The sequence below is a fragment of the Haliotis cracherodii genome, unplaced genomic scaffold (genome assembly GCF_022045235.1).
Source record: "Haliotis cracherodii isolate W230 unplaced genomic scaffold, xgHalCrac1.p SCAF_8, whole genome shotgun sequence".
Lineage (NCBI taxonomy): Eukaryota > Metazoa > Mollusca > Gastropoda > Lepetellida > Haliotidae > Haliotis > Haliotis cracherodii.
In genome coordinates this window covers 19,976,652-19,996,624 of record NW_027266341.1, presented here as the reverse complement: position 1 = coordinate 19,996,624, position 19,973 = coordinate 19,976,652, and the positions used below count along the sequence as shown (strand labels likewise).

Below are 19,973 nucleotides of genomic sequence, written 5' to 3'. Positions count from 1 at the left end.
GTTGGGCTCGCTGACTGGCTTGATGCATGTCAATTTCCAATTGGCTTCATTAAAATTTTCAGTGTGCTACTTGTAATCTATTACCTGTTGTTGTCAATGTTAATCTGCTGCTCATCCAAACATATCATGTACCTCTCATCACTTGGTTGGTGTCACTCAAGCTTGATAATGGTGTAAGAATCTTCATCGAAACTTCGCTATATGCAATAAACCAGAAGTTGTTCCATAAAGTTGTATGTTTTCTTACTTACTAACTCCTAGAATGCCAATCTAACAGTTAGGTGCTACCAATGACTTCTGTTCATGTATTGCAAGAATGCATTCTCTAACCAATCATAAATCTTAATACAAAAATACAAGTATTGCACAAAAAATATGCAAGTACACAATGCAAAGTGATAAAGTGTTATTTGGTTGCTCTGTAAAAATATGAGTCTTTCTATCAAAAATGAACAGAGCTGCATATTTCTCATGAACATGACACTTCATCAACAAAAAAGCTGGATGTTAGCTTCCAGTTACCATGGTAACTATATAATGCCTGCCAATAGCTGCAGGACATGTGTGGTACATTCCTAAGGAGGTATCATTGTTAGGCACTTTGATGGTTATACAGTAAAATACATTTACAACGAACACGCTTATAACAAACTGACGGATATTACAAACTTAATCTTTGGTCCCTGCCATTTGCTGTATAGATGTTGTATATATACTTATAACGAACTACGGTTATAAGGAACTAAAATTAGTGGTCCATTTGAGTTTGTTATAACCATAGTATACTGTCGTGTTACTCCTCCAATTGCATCAGTAAGTGATGTCAAATGGCCCTTAACAACAGTGCTGTACTTAGAAGTACAACATATTGCATTGTATTTGAACGGTTCAACAATTTGATAAAAGAAGTCTCTTTAAGAGGATCTGTTATAGCAAGCTTCTAAAATAATTTCCACTCTGAGGTTTTAAATTTTTAAAATACAACATTTACAATATAAATTTCAAAACTGAAAACAGCATACCATGTTAAACAAAGCTTTTTTAAAATCATTAAAACAAACTTAAAATAGTTTTGAATTAAACCGTTTCACTAAGCGGTCAAATGAAATGGAAGCTGCGGCTTTTTCACTGCTGCTAGATTCTTGATTCTGATCAGAGATATGTGGTGATGAGGATGTGTCATTTGGAGATGAGGAACTTGGAAAGAAGGTCTTCATTGTTCCAGATGTTGCTGGTAGCTGTGCTTGTCGGCCATAGGGTAAGGTTCCAGGGACATCACTCCTCACCATAGGCTTCAGGGTGGTTCTGTTGGCTGATTCTGGGGTAGAGGTAGAAGAAGAGGATCTCGCTTCAGGAGGATGGAAGCTTTTCAGGTATTCTTGTGGAGGAGGTGGACTGATTGCTGATGGACAGGACTTCAATCTGGAGTGCTCGGAAGAAACACTTGATTGTGAACTTTCTGGCGAGACAAACCGACAAACTCCTCGCCCAATACCTGGAGGTAGAGCTGTGTTGATATGAATTTTGCTTATGGATGGTAGGGAGTCATCACTATCTGTGGTCTGACTGTCTCGTTTTATTTGGTTTCGGTTTTGAGGTAGTGTTTCAGAGAGGCTACTCTCACCTCCACTCGAAGGTGCTTCAAGCTGTCCTCCTATATTAAAGCATGGAATGTCCTTCCTAACCCCCCCATAACTGACCATCTTATCCTTCTCAGTATCAGATGTGTCAGACAGGGGTCCAGTCTTCTCAGGACCAGTTTCAATGTAGTGTCTGACAGAACCAACATGTTCATAGACATGATGTCTCCCCAAAGACTCTCTGGATGGAATGCAACTGAATGAATCATCACCATCAGTATCTTCTGGACAGGAATAACTGTCAATATGTATCGGTTCCTCGAGGTCAGAGTCAGAAAACTGTTGATGTCTCCGCTTCTTCTTGAGATCATTCTGTGAGTACCCAGCGGGTATAAATGCTATTCTTTCATCAGATACAGTTTCTACCTTAATCTTGTGACTAGTCTGAGACTCTGGGGTCTTCTCTATGGTCATCTCTACTGGTCTGGTTGGATCTGGAGGTCCATGTCTCTGAGTTTCATGACCATAGTATAAACTTTGTTCATCATGAGTTCTTCCTGCAGGCGTCCTGATTTGCCATTCTTGGGAAACATCATGTCCATTGGTCTGACCATGTTGCAGTGTTGTAGGTATCTGGACTTCAGACAGTCCATGTGATGCACCATGTCCATGTTTGGTTTCAGTTAGATCGAGTCTATTCTTTTGATCTTGTGTGATTGTCATAGGTCTCCTGGCTTCAGATGGTCCTCGGGGGGTGCAGTGTCCATGTTTCGCTTCCTGTAGATGATGTCCATTGGTTTGATGGTTTGTTACCGTGGTCGGTCTCCGGACTTCTGATGGTCCTCGGTGCATACAGTGTCCACGTGTGGAGGGTGTTTCGTTGGACAGGGAGTTGACAGAGTTCGGCAGACTCTTACGCTCCTTGGCTCGAGGAAAGGCTGGATGAGACGAACTGGAGTCTCCATCACTTTTATGTCGGGGATCTGCAAAGGAAAATGACAAGGGACAGTTTTAGATTTGTGCATATCATCATCATCATCATCATCATCTCAAAGTCTGTGACGATCCGGGTTAGAATTGGTCTTCAGCAACCCATGCTTGTCGTAAGAGGCGATCAATTGGATTGGGTGGTCCAGTCTAACTAAAATCAGATCTTAGTTCTTACTATGGCTAAACAAAGACCTGAGGACATGCCATTACAGGTCACATCAGAACAAACTTTGTGCACTTCGACCGACCAATGAAATGACTAACAAAAAGTCAACATAAGCAAATCAGACAGCATCTTTCTCAAGCTTTACGGCTCTAATTTCAAACTGGCAACTTCCATTCCAGATTATGCTTTGACGATTATTTGACAAAGTTCCTGATTCAAAATTTGAAGACTGAACAAAGGAATATTCTGTAACGTCTGATAGATGGTCGTAATTATATGGCAGTATTTCCTTACAGGCTATGGAAAGTCTCTATCATGTGAAATGTTTATGTAAGACATCAACAGTGATTTGGATGGTACAGACTGTAACTGATGTTCGGAACACCCTGTGGCCTGTGTTGACCTTTCCAAGGTTGCAAGACTAGAAAACACACATTCTGCCTGCCACTTTCCCGATCAGGCATGCGATGCTCTGATCGGTCAGATGAAAAGTCGTTCTGATGAGACCCGTAATGGGCTGTCCTCACATCTTTGTTTAGTGACAGCGAAAACTAAGATCTGATATTAATGAGATTGTGGTGCTGCTTTGGTTGATGCATGTCATCGTATCCCAATTGCATACATAGATGCTTATGACATCAATCAATGGATTGTCTGGTCCAGACGCGATTATTTGCAGACCACCCTCATAGAGCTTGAATATTGCTGAGTGTGGCAAAAAAAAATAAATAAATAAATAAAAAATCCAAAAAAAATCAAAAAAAATCTCAAAGCACTTGAATCCTAAGTGATGTGAGTGACCTGTGACCACCATCTTGATGCAGTTCAGTTGCCTGGTCATATCATTTACTGTTTATATCTACTTACCTACTGTATATATAACACTCCTTTAACAGAAATTAATCTATATCAGTTAGTAAGCATGTCAAATTTATCATCATAACATAATATTAAAAATACAATCGTTATTTCATCCAGATATCAACATCAGACCAGTTTTCTGCATGATCATGTGACCACCTTGCTGATATTGATCAGTCTGATTACTGTAACAAACCGGATATCGCTGTGTATAAGGCGAGTTTTTCGTACCTGAAACGAGGGGGTTAAGAAGGGGGGTCGTCTTATACACGGAGTCGAAGATCTCACATTTTTTTCCACTGGCCATGTCAACCAGAGTCTGATAGCCAGCCCAGCATTTGACAATAAAACTTCGCATTTAGTCCTAAATATGTGTTCCAATAACTATTTCTATACATACACATGATTTGTATCTCTTTTCCTTGAATAAAGTTTAATAATTTCTGCAATTAAAGTTGAAATGACCCTCGCCTCGATGCAGATTGTCAAACCAGCTGACACGGTAAAACAATCAACATCCGTGAGTAGAGAGCCGGAAGTACCGGTAAGCATTTGCATATTGCACATATGACCTAACATGTGATAACCGGTGAAGCTGAAATCAATTCCCGCTGTTTTTACAGTTGTATTAACAACTGTTGGAGACGGTGTGTATAAGTGATTGTGGACTAAACACGCTGAATGTGAAGCAAACATAAGCCTAGTTAGTTACAACATAGTTAATTGGCGATTGAATTACTCACCATTGTCTCTTATATGTTATTACTTCATAAATGATTTTTATTTTATGGGCACCAATTTGGTGTCGTACCGTGTAAACACAAAATGGCAACATGTGCTGGAGTTACACACGCGACCTATCATCGTAGAAAAAACAACGCAAGATAAACATATTTTTATTGCAAATATACGGTTTGTGTGCACACTTGTGATGTGCTTCATTCCAGGTCGCCTTATACACGGAGTATAGGATTTTGGGTTGATTTTGAAGGCGTGTACTGGGGGGTCGTCTTATACGTGGGGTCGCCTTATATGTAGCGATATACGGTAGTCCATATCACATAGTTATTTGACTGCTATCACAAACCTGCTGCTCTCCACACTGAGTCATTCCTGGCCACTAAGTAAGGGTCCTTGACACCTTCACAGTTCTCATCAAACCCTAGTTCGTCCTTCGACGGCCCCCTGGCGTTGAGTCTTGTGGGCCGCATGTACTGATGGCGCAGGAAGTCCATGTGTGTCGTCAGATGCTGGAAGGCATTGGGAAGCAGGTGGCGTGTTATCTAAAAGGAAAATACTGCCTTTACAAACTGGCCATTCCTGTACATCAATGGCAGAAGCAAATGTATGGGGATTCCGGGAAAGAACATAGGTCCCCAGCACCCTATGCTACTTGAGGTGACTGACTGGATTAGGTGGTCTGGCTCAGTGACTTGGTTGGTTGCATGGATCAATGCTCATGATGTCAATTGCTGGATTGTCTGGTCCGGACCATTACAGACAGTTAAACAACAAACAAATCAATATCAAACAGGCCGTCATCATATAGCTGGAATATTGCTGAGCGCGGAGTTAAACATGTTAAACAACAAACAAACTATTGAATTTGCAAAGGAAAAATTAACCATCTGAGTTGTCTCGAAGATGGACATCTTTGGAGAACTAAGAACTACTATCAATGCAGCTATTTTGGCACATCATTATCTTGCAACATAACTGATTTTCAAGAACATGTCACAGATTATGTCCGAAAACAATAACATCTAAATATATGAATATTGTGTGTCATATAGATGGGCATTAAGAAAGGGACATACGAGCATAACTCGAAAGACGAAAGAGACTTTTAAGCATAAAGTGAAACATCATGAACGCTGAGACAACATGTGACAGTCTCTACATTTGGCAGAATGAGATCACAAGGCTTCAAACTGACCAATCAGCATGTTCAGCATTGAGAATCATTAAATCACGCAAATATCAGAATGTATTATCAGGGATTAGACCAACTCAGAGCACAATTCTCAGGCTCCAGTTCATGCTAATACACTATTTCTTATGTCATGGCTTTGTAGAAGTGACTCGTTCTTCACTGACAACAGAACCAATGAAGAGGAAGAGGCATAAATCCTTCATACAATAACAAAAATCCCAATTTTCAACAAAATAATTCCTTATTTGCCTGTTTAGAACCCTGTTTAGGCAAATCCCTGATTATACTTGATGGTTCAACAATTATGGGCAATTCATCACCAAATCTTCTACTGACCAGTCCCCTCTTGGAGTCTTCGTTTGAGGAATCGCGGACATATCCCAAGTAGATCTCCGTCCCCACCGTCACCTCCTTCAGCAGCTTCTCCATCAACTTCACCCGCAACGGCAGCAGGTGCTTCACCTGCTTCACGGCAGTAGTCAATATGTGGAGGGGGGTGGGGCGCTGAGTCCACACCTCTTGGTCTTCCTGAAATTCAGATCACATGGCCAGAGATTGAGTAACTTCAACTGAGACTCCTGGACTGGGAGGGTGTCAATTTGTGGTCCCTACCCAACCACAACCTCGTGCAATAAGTGTCTGAAATGTTAGATCACCATGAATTCCTAATAAAGACAAGTCCATGTCCAGCTTTCAGAAGACTTCATTTTTTGTTTGTTTGTTGTTTAACGCCACCCTCAGCAATATTCCAGCTATATGACGGTGGTCTGTAAAAAAATCGAGTCTGGACCAGACAATCCAGTGATTGACAGCATGAACATCAATCCACGCAATTGGGATCGATGACATGTATCAACCAAGTCAGCAAGTCTGACCACCCGATCCCGTTAGTCGCCTTTTACGACAAGCATAGTCGCCTTTTACGGCAAGTATGGGTTGCTGAAGAGCTATTCTACTCTGGAATTCACGGGTCTCAGAAGACTTCAACCTCTGTATTATATTGATAGGTAACACTGCCAATGAGTGAGTGAGTGTGAGTGAGTATGGTTTTAAGCCCCTTTTAGCAATATTCCAGCAATATCACGACGGGGGACACCAGAAAAGGGCTTCACAAATTGTATCCATGTTGGGAATCGAACCCGGGCCTTCGACGTGACGAGCAAACGCTTTAACCACTAGGCTACCAGACCGTCCCCACTGCCAATGAGATAAGGTTACTCAGCGTATGGGTGAGTGAGTGATATTTTATGGCTCAGTCAGCAATAATACCATTGCCGTACCTTCTGGAGTGTCTCCCTGTACCTGATGATCGGGATGTCAGACAGGGGCATGTTGAGCTGAGTCAGCAGCAGACTATACTGACCCTCGACATAGCGTGGGTAGTCGCCATTGTGCTCCATCCGGTAGATGATCACAGCAGCCACCTACAACACACAGGAACAACAGCTGAAATTATACACTTACCGTATTTGACGTAATAAGCGCCCAGGGCACTCTCAAAATTAGAAATAGGGGGCTCTTATTAGAATATTATTTTGGTGAAAAAAAAAAGTTGAATGATACAATTTCCTGGTTTATGCTGACAGCCTATAATGTTTTTGTAAGACACATATATTTTTCCGGAATTTAATTGCCCATAATTAAGAGTACATATAACACACGAGTGCGTATTATTCACGAATAAAAAAGTCTTGTGTACATTGATCAATCAGAAGGGGTGTAAAATGGGATTGTTCACTAGCCAATTTATTTGCAAATATCGCCGAGGCACTTATTACGTCGAATATGCTAAGTGAGTAAGTCAGTCACAGTGACCATGTGTCATTAGACATTTAAATCAAGTACAGGATGTCAAAATGGCTGACATGATACACTACAGCTGAAATTAAACACATAAAAAACATAACAGGCATGTTAACTCTTGAGTGTTGCTTTGTGGGTCCTTTATTTATAAATAAACAGGCATAAAGAAGGAAGGTGTCTAGTCATCAACTTTTCATTATTCAAATGACTATTTACATGACAATCACCATTTTAATGTACCATTCATCATCAATGCTTCCCAGATCTATACACACTATGTTTCTTCATCACCTTAATACATACATGGTTTGTGGAACAGTTGCTATTTTTACCTTCTCTTTTTGTTGTTTAACGCCACGCTCAGCAATATTCCAGCTATATGATGGCGGTCTGTAAATAATCGAGTCTGGACCAGACAATCCAGTGATTGATATCATGAGCATCAATCCACGCAATAGGGATCGATGACATACATCAACCAAGTCAGCGAGCCTGACCACCTGATCCCGTTAGTCACCAATTACGACAAGCATAGTCACCTTTTACGGCAAGCATGGGTTGCTGAAGACCTTTTCTATTCCGGGTCTGGTAACAGTCACACTGGAAGTCTCACCTGAGTATCAAACACATTCACCAGTTCAACGCCGAACTGATGGTACAACAAATCTGATGGCTGGCGACAATCATGCATCACCTGAAAATTTGTAGGAAACAAATAATGTCGTTGAAACATGGTTGCCAGTAATTTGGCACTATCTGATAAATTGGGCGGTTCACTCACAAATTGTATTCATACGCAGTTGCTAAAGCTACTTCATTGAGAGTCTTGATTTAAACATCCATTGTTTTAAGAATGACAACATCATGAACATGCGTTGCTAGCCAAGTAATTGTTTCCATGAACAAAAAAACTAGTAGAAGCCACCCAGACTACTGTTTACTGACTGGATGACAATAGAATGGACGGGGCTTGTGCCACATTACTGCACTGAACAATGTCACTGATTTCTAATAGTTGTACACAGTTTTTAGTGTGTTAATGATTCAATAAGCAGCCTTTGAAGTTTTTATTGTTGACTTATTTGTTTATAAGAACTGACTTCAACAAGTATTTACATTTATTGAGTATTGTACACGGTTTCCTAAGTTTATACCTCCATAAACACAAAAAAAATTAATCCATTCTTAGATGAATACTATATATGATTGCTAATACTTTCTGCATCCGATGGTAAACAAAACGATCACATTTGGATACAAAGATCCAGTTTGTCTGGGTCCCACTCTGTTCTTTACATGCTGCTGTGGCAACTGGAATATTGCTTACTGCGGCTAATAACTTATATGAGTAGTGTCAAAACAAAGTGAGTGAGTGGCTGGGGTTTAACGCCGCTTTTAACAGTATTCCAGTTATATCATGGCGTGTCAGCTTAATGTGGGAGGAAAGCCCCAAGTGATGGAGGTCTCAGACGTTTAACACTTCGGTGAAACCCACGAGCATGAGTATGGTGCTGACAAACCTAGAAACATAATCGGGGCGAACCGGGATTTGAACCCACAATCATAGGTTCTGGCGTGCCCAAGGCTCGCGACTCTGCCCAAGGCTCGCGACTCTGCACAGCGAATTGTGGCGCCTTAGACGACTGGGCCACCCGTGCCACCCGTTAAAACAAAGTGCAGTAACTGTTAAACTTAAGCTGTTAAGATATGTATCTAACTTTATGGGTAACAGGTGAAGATTGTTCGTACAATAAAGAAGCTGGAACAGGCACAGACACGGTCACTATCCCGTTAGTCTGAGACAAGTGAAAATCCACACAGACCAGTTCTTTTCTCCCCAAATCTAGCTATTTTTTATAACCACTAGTCCGAAATGAGTTCGGACTGGTTGGATACGACCAATTGTGTCTAACCCTGTTGGAAGACATGTTCTCCATAAAAAGAATCATGTTGTTCCAACTTCTACATGCCTATGCTAGACTCTTGTACAAAAATACCTACCTTGAGTATTTTGCCTGATTCCAGGATTTCCAGGAGTCCACGTTGGAAGCACTCTGATCCAAGTGAGAGAACGTCAAAGAGGAAAACCTCCTCTTTAGTAGATACCTGTAACCATGGTAACACATGATGTAGTCGTACTATACACCGTAGCATACACACCACAATTTGCCACTGTGCGGTAATGAGTCAGTGAGTGAGTGAACAGTATTTAGTGTTAAGATCTTATGGTACGAGACCCAATTACAAAAGTTGTGGTGTTAAGAATAATATTTCATGGGGGGGGGGGGGGGGGGAGGGTAATAGGGATATAAAGAGGGACAATGCTGCATGGTCTGATGTTGTAATTAGCACATTGTATGAAACTTGAACACATTCTCTGAGTAATCAGAAACATTTCTGAAAGGTAGATTAATTAACATAAATCATAAAATTAGAAGGAGCAGATGACAAAACAAACTAGGAATGTCAAATCCTTAAAAAGCAGTTCTTGAGGTGGTGTTATACTCTGGGACAGTTGCTTGGTCCTGTAAAGTAGAACCACTGACATACCTGGAGCCAGCACAGAGTCCCGTCCCGGCCGATACATACACCCTCCATGCCCACACCAATGACCTTCTGAGCTTGAATATACTCAATCTGAAAAATATGGTTGAAAAATACATCCATGTACATTTTATTGCAACAGTAAGACAACAGACATCTAGTCTATTTCTGAACTGAGGCCACAAGGTTGATGTCTTTAGAATTTGTGATGTTTCCCTTGGAGATTGCTTGGTTCTCTTTAAGACAAGGTGATGGAGGAGGCCACAGATTAACATGATTGATACAACGCATTTGATTAATTGTTGTTAGAAAAGTAAAAAGGTACATAAAAATTATTTGATTTTTGTTGTAATTTTTAGATTATTCTATCCATCAACATGATAAAAAATTGAGTGGTGGGCAATTAAAAAAAACAAAACTTTTTCTTTGTTTTCTGAAAATGGCCCTTTGTTCAGGTCAGGAACGCGTAAACTTAACAATAGAAAAGTATCACTAGAGGTGAATCAACTCACTGCTTCACGGAACACTTCATCCAACTTGTCGATGATATGAAAGTCGCCATTAGATCCTTCCCCAACATCACTGCTGGAGTCGTAGTCTGAACTCTTCACTGAACAAAAGGCAAAACAAAACATGTCTTTTATAAAGCCTTGATAAAGTGTACTGCTATGAAAAAAGACAAACTGTTTAGTGTTCCTCATACACATTAGGGCATATTTTTATGGTTCAGGAGAGCAATAAAATGTGATGATCAGTTGAACATTTCTATTTGTGAGTGATCAGGAGTGACTTCTTGTTTATGAGGCTTTTCGATGGGTAAATTTCTAACTCTAAGTTGAAATTCAAGTAGAGCATTAAACAGCCATTTTAAAACATGTAATGCCCTTTTTATTATAAAAAAAGTACAAATTTACCTTAAGGAAGACCTAAATATTTTGTGTACCAGTATATTCATGGTAATTGCACTGAAATCATTTTGAAAAACAATAGTAGCCGGGAATCATCGACTGGTGACACCAGTACACAGGTCAAGCAAAGACATTGAATGTGCATTCAGTGACTTTTCCCAAGTACCTGAAAAGCAGGGTTTTGTACACTGTTGTAGTTGGAATTGAAAATCCAGATTTTCAAGCGGCCAACCTGAGTGGGAGTAGAGTGCTACTTGACGAATATGGAGTCAATACAGCGAAAAAACAGACCCCCAAATACTTTCACGGTGTGGAATATCAATGCCAGACGTGAGACCAAACAAAGAATCAGCTCCACTTGTACACAGTCAACCTTAAAACTTGCATACCTTTAGTCAATTTTCATACAATATTTTTAACTACTAAACTGCTAAAACTAGAATTCTAACAACGTTGATTCGCCTGTCAATGTCAGCCCAAATCGTCAGAACTAGAGTACTCTTTGCTATGATGTCGAACCGATTGTTTATGATGTTTATCCAAAGGGGAGGAACTATCGTGATTGCAACTCCATCTCCCAAGTGGAGGGGGTGAGGAAGAGGCTGAGGTAACGTGTTTAGCCAATGCTGACTGTCCCTTAGACTCCTGGGGAGAGGCTGAAGTAGTATTCGGGGGTAATATTCTCCACGGGGGAAGATAATCAGCCCTATGCTGAGGGTCGGGGCACATTATGTGGAGCAGACTCCACTAATGAAGTAGTCTTGATTGGTAACGTGTCTTGTACTGGGCATGGTTGCAGAATTGGCGGGAAGATCCCCATCAGAAAACTATCAGGAAACTAAGTATTTGTCAACATATAACGAGGGGATCGTCATAAAATTGGCAGGTGTAACCGTGGAAACAGTTGATCTGATAGCTACTTTAGTGACAATTTTAGGTTTCTTGGAAGTGGGAGACCAGTGCTCCCTAGAAATATATGTTGTTTTACCTACCTAAGGATAATCATGATAAACGAAAGCCACAAGTAAGGTGATTGGTCAAGTATATTTTGGTGTCCTTAACAGTAAAATATCACTGAACTAGAATCAATATACAAAGAATATTACATACATGATCCAGTGGTGTCGTTGCGGAGTTGTCCCCTCTTGTTCTCATCGCAACTGGACAGTGACTTCTGGAGGATAAGTTTTTCTGATGTCACGTGTGGTCTTCTCAGCAGGTGACGTGGTGTGCCCTTATTCATAGTCAGACGAGGCCCATACTCCCTGGGTAAAGAGTATTTGTTGTCAGTTTACATACATGACTTATACAATGGAAACTGGCAAAACTGAAGGAGTGAGTTTGGACAACACCACTTTGAACAGTATTTCAATCATGTCATGGTGCGCCAGCTTCATGTGGGAGGAAAATCCTCAGCGATGCGGTCTTAGACATATTAGATGCTTACCACTTTGTAGAAACCCACAATCACTGGTATGGCACACAGTCAATTGTAGCTCCTGAGACGAACAGGATTAATACCAAAAAACATGTACAGCTATTGTTGTTATTTGTTGTTAAACATTGCAGTCAGCAATAATCCAGCTATACGACAGCAGCCTATAAATAATCGGGTCTGGACAAGACAATCCAGTGATCGATATTTTGCGCAACGATCTACGACACACAGTCAACCAAGTCACAGAGCCTGACCACCAGATCAATTTGGTAACCTCTCACAACCACCAGAGGTTACTGGAGACCTGTTCTAACCTGGAAGCCCCACAGGGTTACAACCAGCATAGGTTGCTGAGGACCTGTTCTAACCTGGAAGCCCCACAGGGTTTTGACCAGCATAGGTTGCTGGAGACCTGTTGTAACCTGGAGGTCCTACAGGGTTACGACCAGCATAGGTTGCTGTTTGCCTGTTCTAACCCAGAATACCTACAGTGTTATGACCAGCATAGGTTGCTGGGGACCTGTTCTAACCTGGAAGCATCACGGGGTTACGCCCAGCATAGGTTGCTGGGGACCTGTTCTAACCTGGAAGTCCCACAGGGTTTTGACCAGCATAGGTTGCTGGAGACCTGTTGTAACCTGGACGTCCTACAGGGTTACGACCAGCATAGGTTGCTGTTTGCCTGTTCTAACCCAGAATACCTACAGTGTTATGACCAGCATAGGTTGCTGGGGACCTGTTCTAACCTGGAAGCATCACGGGGTTACGCCCAGCATAGGTTGCTGGGGACCTGTTCTAACCTGGAAGTCCCACGGGGTTACGACCAGCACAGGTTGCTGGGGACCTGTTCTAACCCAGAATACCTACAGTGTTACGACCGGCATAGGTTGCTGGGGACCTGTTCTAACCTGGAATCCCCACAGGATTAGGACAAGCATAGGTTGCTGGGAACCTGTTCTAACCTGGAAGCCACACAGGGTTACGACCAGCATAGGTTGCTGGGGACCTGTTCTAACCTGGAAGTCCCACTGGGTTACGACCAGAATAGGTTGCTGGGGACCTGTTCTAACCTGGAAGTCCCACTGGGTTACGACCAGCATAGGCTGCTTGGGACCTGTTCTAACCTGGAAGTCCCATCAGGGTTACGACCAGCACAGGTTGCTAGGGATCGGTTCTAACCTGAAAGTCCCACAGGGTTATAACCAGCACAGGTTGCTGGGGACCTGTTCTAACCTGGAAGCCCCACAGGGTTATGACCAGCATAGGTTGCTGGGGACCTGCTCTAACCTGGAAGTCCCACAGGGTTACGACCAGCACAGGTTGCTTGGGACCTGTTCTAACCTGGAAGTCCCATCAGGGTTACGACCAGTATAGGCTGCTGGGGACCTGTTCTAACCTGGAAGCCCCATCAGGGTTACGACCAGTATAGGCTGCTGGGGACCTGTTCTAACCTGGAAGCCCCACTGGGTTACGACCAGTATAGGTTGCTGGGGACCTGTTCTAGCCTGGAAGTCCCACTGGGTTACGACCAGCATAGGTTGCTGGGGACCTGTTCTAACCTGGAAGTCCCATCAGGGTTACGACCAGCATAGGTTGCTGGGGACCTGTTGTAACCTGGAAGTCCCATCAGGGTTACGACCAGTATAGGCTGCTGGGGACCTGTTCTAACCTGGAAGCCCCACTGGGTTACGACCAGTATAGGTTGCTGGGGACCTGTTCTAGCCTGGAAGTCTCACTGGGTTACGACCAGCATAGGTTGCTGGGGACCTGTTCTAACCTGGAAGTCCCATCAGGGTTACGACCAGCATAGGTTGCTGGGGACCTGTTGTAACCTGGAAGTCCCATCAGGGTTACGACCAGTATAGGCTGCTGGGGACCTGTTGTAACCTGGAAGTCCCATCAGGGTTACGACCAGTATAGGCTGCTGGGGACCTGTTCTAACCTGGAAGCCCCACTGGGTTACGACCAGTATAGGTTGCTGGGGACCTGTTCTAGCCTGGAAGTCTCACTGGGTTACGACCAGCATAGGTTGCTGGGGACCTGTTCTAACCTGGAAGTCCCATCAGGGTTACGACCAGCATAGGTTGCTGGGGACCTGTTCTAACCTGGAAGTCCCATCAGGGTTACGACCAGCATAGGCTGCTCGGGACCTGTTCTAACCTGGAAGCCCCATCAGGGTTACGACCAGCATAGGTTGCTGGGGACCTGCTGTAACCTGGAAGCCCCATCAGGGTTACAACCACCACAGGTTGCTGGGGACCTGTTGTAACCTGGAAGCCCCATCAGGGTTACGACCAGCATAGGTTGCTGGGGACCTGCTGTAACCTGGAAGCCCCATCAGGGTTACGACCAGCATAGGTTGCTGGGGACCTGCTGTAACCTGGAAGCCCCATCAGGGTTACAACCACCACAGGTTGCTGGGGACCTGTTGTAACCTGGAAGCCCCATCAGGGTTACGACCAGCATAGGTTGCTGGGGACCTGCTGTAACCTGGAAGCCCCATCAGGGTTACGACCAGCATAGGTTGCTGGGGACCTGTTCTAACCTGGAAGCCCCATCAGGGTTACGACCAGCATAGGTTGCTGGGGAACTGTTCTAACCTGGAATTCCCATGGCATGTACAGCCATGTACCTTGAAACAAGCACCTGTCTTGTCTGCTTGTTTGTTGTTTAAAGGGACAGTATATCAACGGTTCTAAGTGTTTTTAAATCATGCATGAAATAATTTCCAAGTGTGACATCACATGCCCGATTTAAGTCTCAAACCAAAACAATAGAGCTTGGCACAGCGAAGTCGACAATGCAAAAACGATGCAGGGTAAACTGGCTTCAGTTATGATTTTTAGTAGGTGCTAAAGAGAAATCGTGCGTGGTTTTATTTACATATGACTCTGAGTTCCGAAAATACTAATTACAAGCTTAATTGGATTAGAAGCGAAGCCTAGATTACAACATAAATATGCCTCGGTCGTATGAAGCTAATCACTCTCAGACCAAGAGTTCTTCTGTCACTCTCACACATTTCAAGTACACCGTCCAATCAAGTTTTGTGTATTTTGGACAAGTCTTCACCTTTAGATAAACATTCATTGAGAAAACATCCTTTAACGTGAAAAACTATTTCCATTATCCTCCATGTGCTGTCATCGAAGCCCTACGTTGAGGTACGGATACATTAACTTTGATGTTTAAAGCTATATTGTCATGCACCTCACTGTCGCAGTGATAGTAACATGTCCATAGAATTATGGAAAACAATATGTAAAATGCTTGCATTAGACCATTTGTCTTATTTTAGAATAAGTGTGTTTGTTTACAAACAAGAGAAAAGTCTGGTCATGTGGTAAGCCTACACCCGCAGTGTGGTCACTGGAACAGAACATTCTGTTGTAGAACAAAATGAGTAGAGCCCAGGGTTCCGTTCCACAAAGCCATCTTAGCGCTAAGATGATCGTAAGCCTTCGTTAAAGTATGGGAGTTACGATCAACTTAGCGCTAAGATCGCTTTGTGGAACCGGGCCCAGTAAACTCAGGGTTTATCGGCTAGTGTTAACAAAGCTTCGGCTGACGTCTTTAACGCCGCACTCAGCAATCTTCCAGCTATATGACGGTGGTATGTGAATAATCTAGTCTGGATCAGACAATCAAGTTATGACATCATGAGTATCGATCTATGCAATTGGGATATGAAGACATGCATCAGCCACGTCGGAAGCCTGATAAAGGACCACCTGATAATGTTAGTCACCTCTTACGACAAGCTTTGGTTGCTGAACACCAATTCTACCCCATTTAGGAATGTTACACAAGCATGGAGTACTGAGGAACCGACTAGGAGGAAATACTGCACCCGTTAATAATGATTGACTGCAACTGTGGTAATTGATGTTGTAAACACGGTCTGATGGTAAATGCAGTAATCAGAAAAGGATTGATGATTGGTCTCACCGTGTATTTGCAGTGACCGTGGTTTGTCTTAAGTTGCTGTCAACATCTTCTAATATTTCAACTGAAAAGAAACAAACATGTTTAACCTATGTTTCACACAGCCCTGTACTGTATGCTCATTAAAATGCACTGTTTATCAAAGTAAACTAAATATTTTATCGACAAACTGAAACTAACCACTTTTATACACTTTCATATTCCAAAATATGATGGTGGATAAAAAATGCAAACATGAAAATTATTTGTGCTCACACCAAAAGAAAAGAAAAACAGATGACTGTTCATGCTGTGTGAGAAACTATGGGTTTCATGTAAGTAATCATGTCAACAGGGTTTTTTATTTTGCTGGTACAGGGGACTCAAAGTTTTAATTGTAGGGGTCCGAGGTAAAAAATATTAGGGGTCCCAGAGAAAAGGCAAAAATTGAATACAACTGTACAGTATTCTATGGTACACATTGAGGCCACCGGAGAGCCGACGATCCATTACGGGGCGCTACTGGTGTTCTACCGCCATTACCGAAGCCATACCAGAGTACTGCCAATGTAGTCCCGTTCACCGATGTCCTGATGAAGTACTACCGTTCTTAGCAATGTGATACCATTGCACTGCCGTACTAGTACAGATCCCTCAAAATCGCCAAATCTGTGCTCCAGTGGAGCTCCGGCGACCCAAATCAGCTAGGTGCGACAGGCCCTCAAGTGGTACAAATTATAAACTATGATAAAATAGCAGCACTCATTTCTAAAGATGTATACATATTTTCTGCATCCCAGTATATGCACTCAGTAAAATCTTTATGTCCATTTTCATTTCAATACATCTAGGATGTAGGATTTTGCATCTGGTAAATCGCGGTGATAATAAAGGAGCAAAAAGCAAAAAGAAGACACATTGATGTGTAACAGATAAAATCAAATCTACTGCAATCTTAAAAGTAAATAAGTAACCATACACCTAATAGTGATAATAATGATCAAACCTGTTACCATGGTTATCATCATCATCATCATCATCATACAAAAACAATGTTCACTATTCAAGAATCATATATACATTAAACTCACGGTCTTTGACTTCACTACAGTCAAAATGCAGCAATCCCTGCAATCTCTTGTCGCTGTGAGTGTCAATTCCACACAACGTTACTGTAACAGAGATGACTTGAATTTCATTGAGTTGACTATAACAGCAGATATCATTTACTGTTTCACGGATTACTTCCAGCTTTACCTCACGAAGTCATTTATTTGTATGAAAGTCCCTCTGCCATGGAGTTAAAACTGGAGTTGGCTTCTTGAATCACTGATCGTGATGTAGACATGGAATTTATATATACTGTATTCGACGTAATAAGCGCCCAGGGCGCACTCAAAATTAGGAATAGGGGGCTCTTATTAGAATATTATTTTTGTGACAAAAACAGAGTTTAAAGATCGTAAATTTCATGGTTTATTGTGAGCCTGAAATGTTTATATATGACAGATATAATTTTCCAGAATTTAATTGCCAATAATTAAGGATGCATATAACACACGAGTGCGTATTATACACGAATAAATAAGTCCTGTGTACATTGATCAATGGGAAGGGGTGCAATGGGGATTGTTCACTAGTGGGCGCTTATAAGAGCGGGACGCTTATTACGTCGTATACGGTAACATGTTTTATTGTATAAGGGGGTCTATATTACTATCAGGATACATTTTTATGTTCAATTTTGGCTGGATTGGATGCATTTCAGTAGGGGCGGCAGGCCAGTGAAATGAAAAATAAAAGAATGTGTGGTCTAATTGCCCAATTTCATTTCCAACATGTCCCAGTGAAACAACACTGGCATCATTTTAAATATTGTCTTCACAAAGATACAGCCATGGGACAGTTGGAGCTTTCAACAATGACCTCAGGTCTGGTGGGATGACAGAGGTGTAGGAAACATGGAGACTTCTTCACAAGATGACTTGGCTTACTAGGGGTGGCAACACTGATCTGTTGGAACCATTTTCAAATCTTTAACTTATTTGGTGGTTTCAGATCAGTATTTTCTTTTTTAAGTATAGGACAGGAGCTCCATTATTTTTTCCAAAATAAAAAGGTGCTCAATTGTTGTTTTGAATACATAGTCTTCCGACACTTTTTATATAGGCCTAGTATGGGCAGTCATCCGGTCAAAACATACAAAGTTGAAATAAAGGACAAAAGTATGCAAAATAGTCAAATGTTACGGACAACGTTGACAATAGTCATAATACAATTAGTACTTTGGTATGCATTTATCATACACGGCATAAGAAGCTGAATGCTTACAAATTGCACCTGGCATTCTTTATTATGTTTATTGTCAACATTGTCCTTTACATTAGTAGTATAGTGTCCTTTTTGGCCACTGACATTCTTAAGCACACATTCCTCTTTCTTTACATATGACGTCTATTGTTAGCGAGTTGTTCATTGGTATCGTTTTGTATTTTGAATTCATTATTTGTATGTAAATAATGACCTTTATTTGTATAATTCATTCTTCATTTGTAACATTGGCACGTATGCCTAGTCTGCATGATAAGCGACCATTACTTTTTTCACCTACATTGTTAAAATGCAAGCCATATGTATTTTGTTTAAGTAAAACATGGGCAGGGCTGTTTATTACACCAGCACCCCCTCACCCATGCCCACAAAAAGAATGTTTGCTCCCTAACTGTGCGTGACAGTAGTCTAAATCAGAGCTCCAGATAAGCTGCGTATCTGCGTGAAATATGTATCAGAACTGCAGAAATAAGCTTTAAAATAAAATCCAAGCGTATCAAATACGCAACGAACATTACAGATACGCTACAAAAATGAAACTTGTGCGTATCATCAAAATATTGTGAAGTAACCCTGCGTATTCGACTAGCAAATCAGCAACTTATTTTGAAATTATAAACGGGCAAAACATACCAAACTCCACGATGACAGTTACATCATGATCATTTGCCATCACACTTTCTTGTGGAAGTATCGTGGTATTTTTGAGTCCTATAAAGCTCTCGAACCAACACAACACCAGTTTGCAGAGTGTTTATAAATACTTAACTAAAATACCCACATGTGTAAAAACTAGTGGGTAACAGAAATTTGAATACGCAAGTAGAATTACTGATACCCAATGATTTTAAAATGCATGGGTAAAATACCCACAACACCAAAAGCTTATCTGGAGCTCTGCTAAATGCAGCTGATTCTAAGGGCCCATTATAGAGCAATACAGAGGAGCATTTCACGGTTGTCGTTGCCCAATATTTGTATCAGAGAGCCGCGATGGGTCCTACAGTCAACCCTAAATGCTCGTCTTGGGGTGATTGATTGAAGCATCGTATTAAGTGTCCATGATTGAAGGTCACCATCGCAGCTGTCGGCTAGAAATACTAGTATTTGGTCCGTATATTATCAGCTGGTTATGAATAATAGATTTGTCTGGGCTAGCCATCACCGCAATGGCAAACATAGAATACTTTTCGACCATAATCAATGCTTATCATGACAAAGATTACAGTTACAACTTCCGACCCAACAAAGAGACGAGATGACCAAGTCACGAAAACTATGATCCTTGGAAGTTTTGTGGTTTCACTAACCCCGTCTCTACTTCAGGACAAAAATACAATGAAACTGTTTTCAAATAAATAATTAAAACAAGCGTATCCAGACCCTTTTGTAGAGTTAATTTCCCAACACTTCTGTCAACATTTTGCAGGTAGCCCTCGTATATATCGCCTTCGATGACTTCCAACCGAACGCGATTTCCCACCACTCCGTCCAT

General features: G+C 41.7%; 1 protein-coding gene across 1 annotated transcript; it reads right to left on the bottom strand.

Annotated features, from left to right (window-relative positions):
- Positions 1-956: 956 nt before the first annotated feature.
- On the bottom strand, positions 957-19,973 carry LOC139450254 (uncharacterized). The gene is made up of 12 exons (XM_071231933.1): positions 19,862-19,973; positions 17,239-17,319; positions 16,172-16,232; positions 11,896-12,050; positions 10,390-10,487; positions 9,884-9,970; positions 9,335-9,439; positions 7,947-8,027; positions 6,811-6,954; positions 5,867-6,058; positions 4,685-4,880; positions 957-2,563 (listed from the first exon to the last, which is right to left on the bottom strand). Exons 1-12 carry the CDS (start codon positions 19,971-19,973, stop codon positions 1,062-1,064), a joined length of 2,814 nt encoding a protein of 937 aa, XP_071088034.1. The 3' UTR covers positions 957-1,061.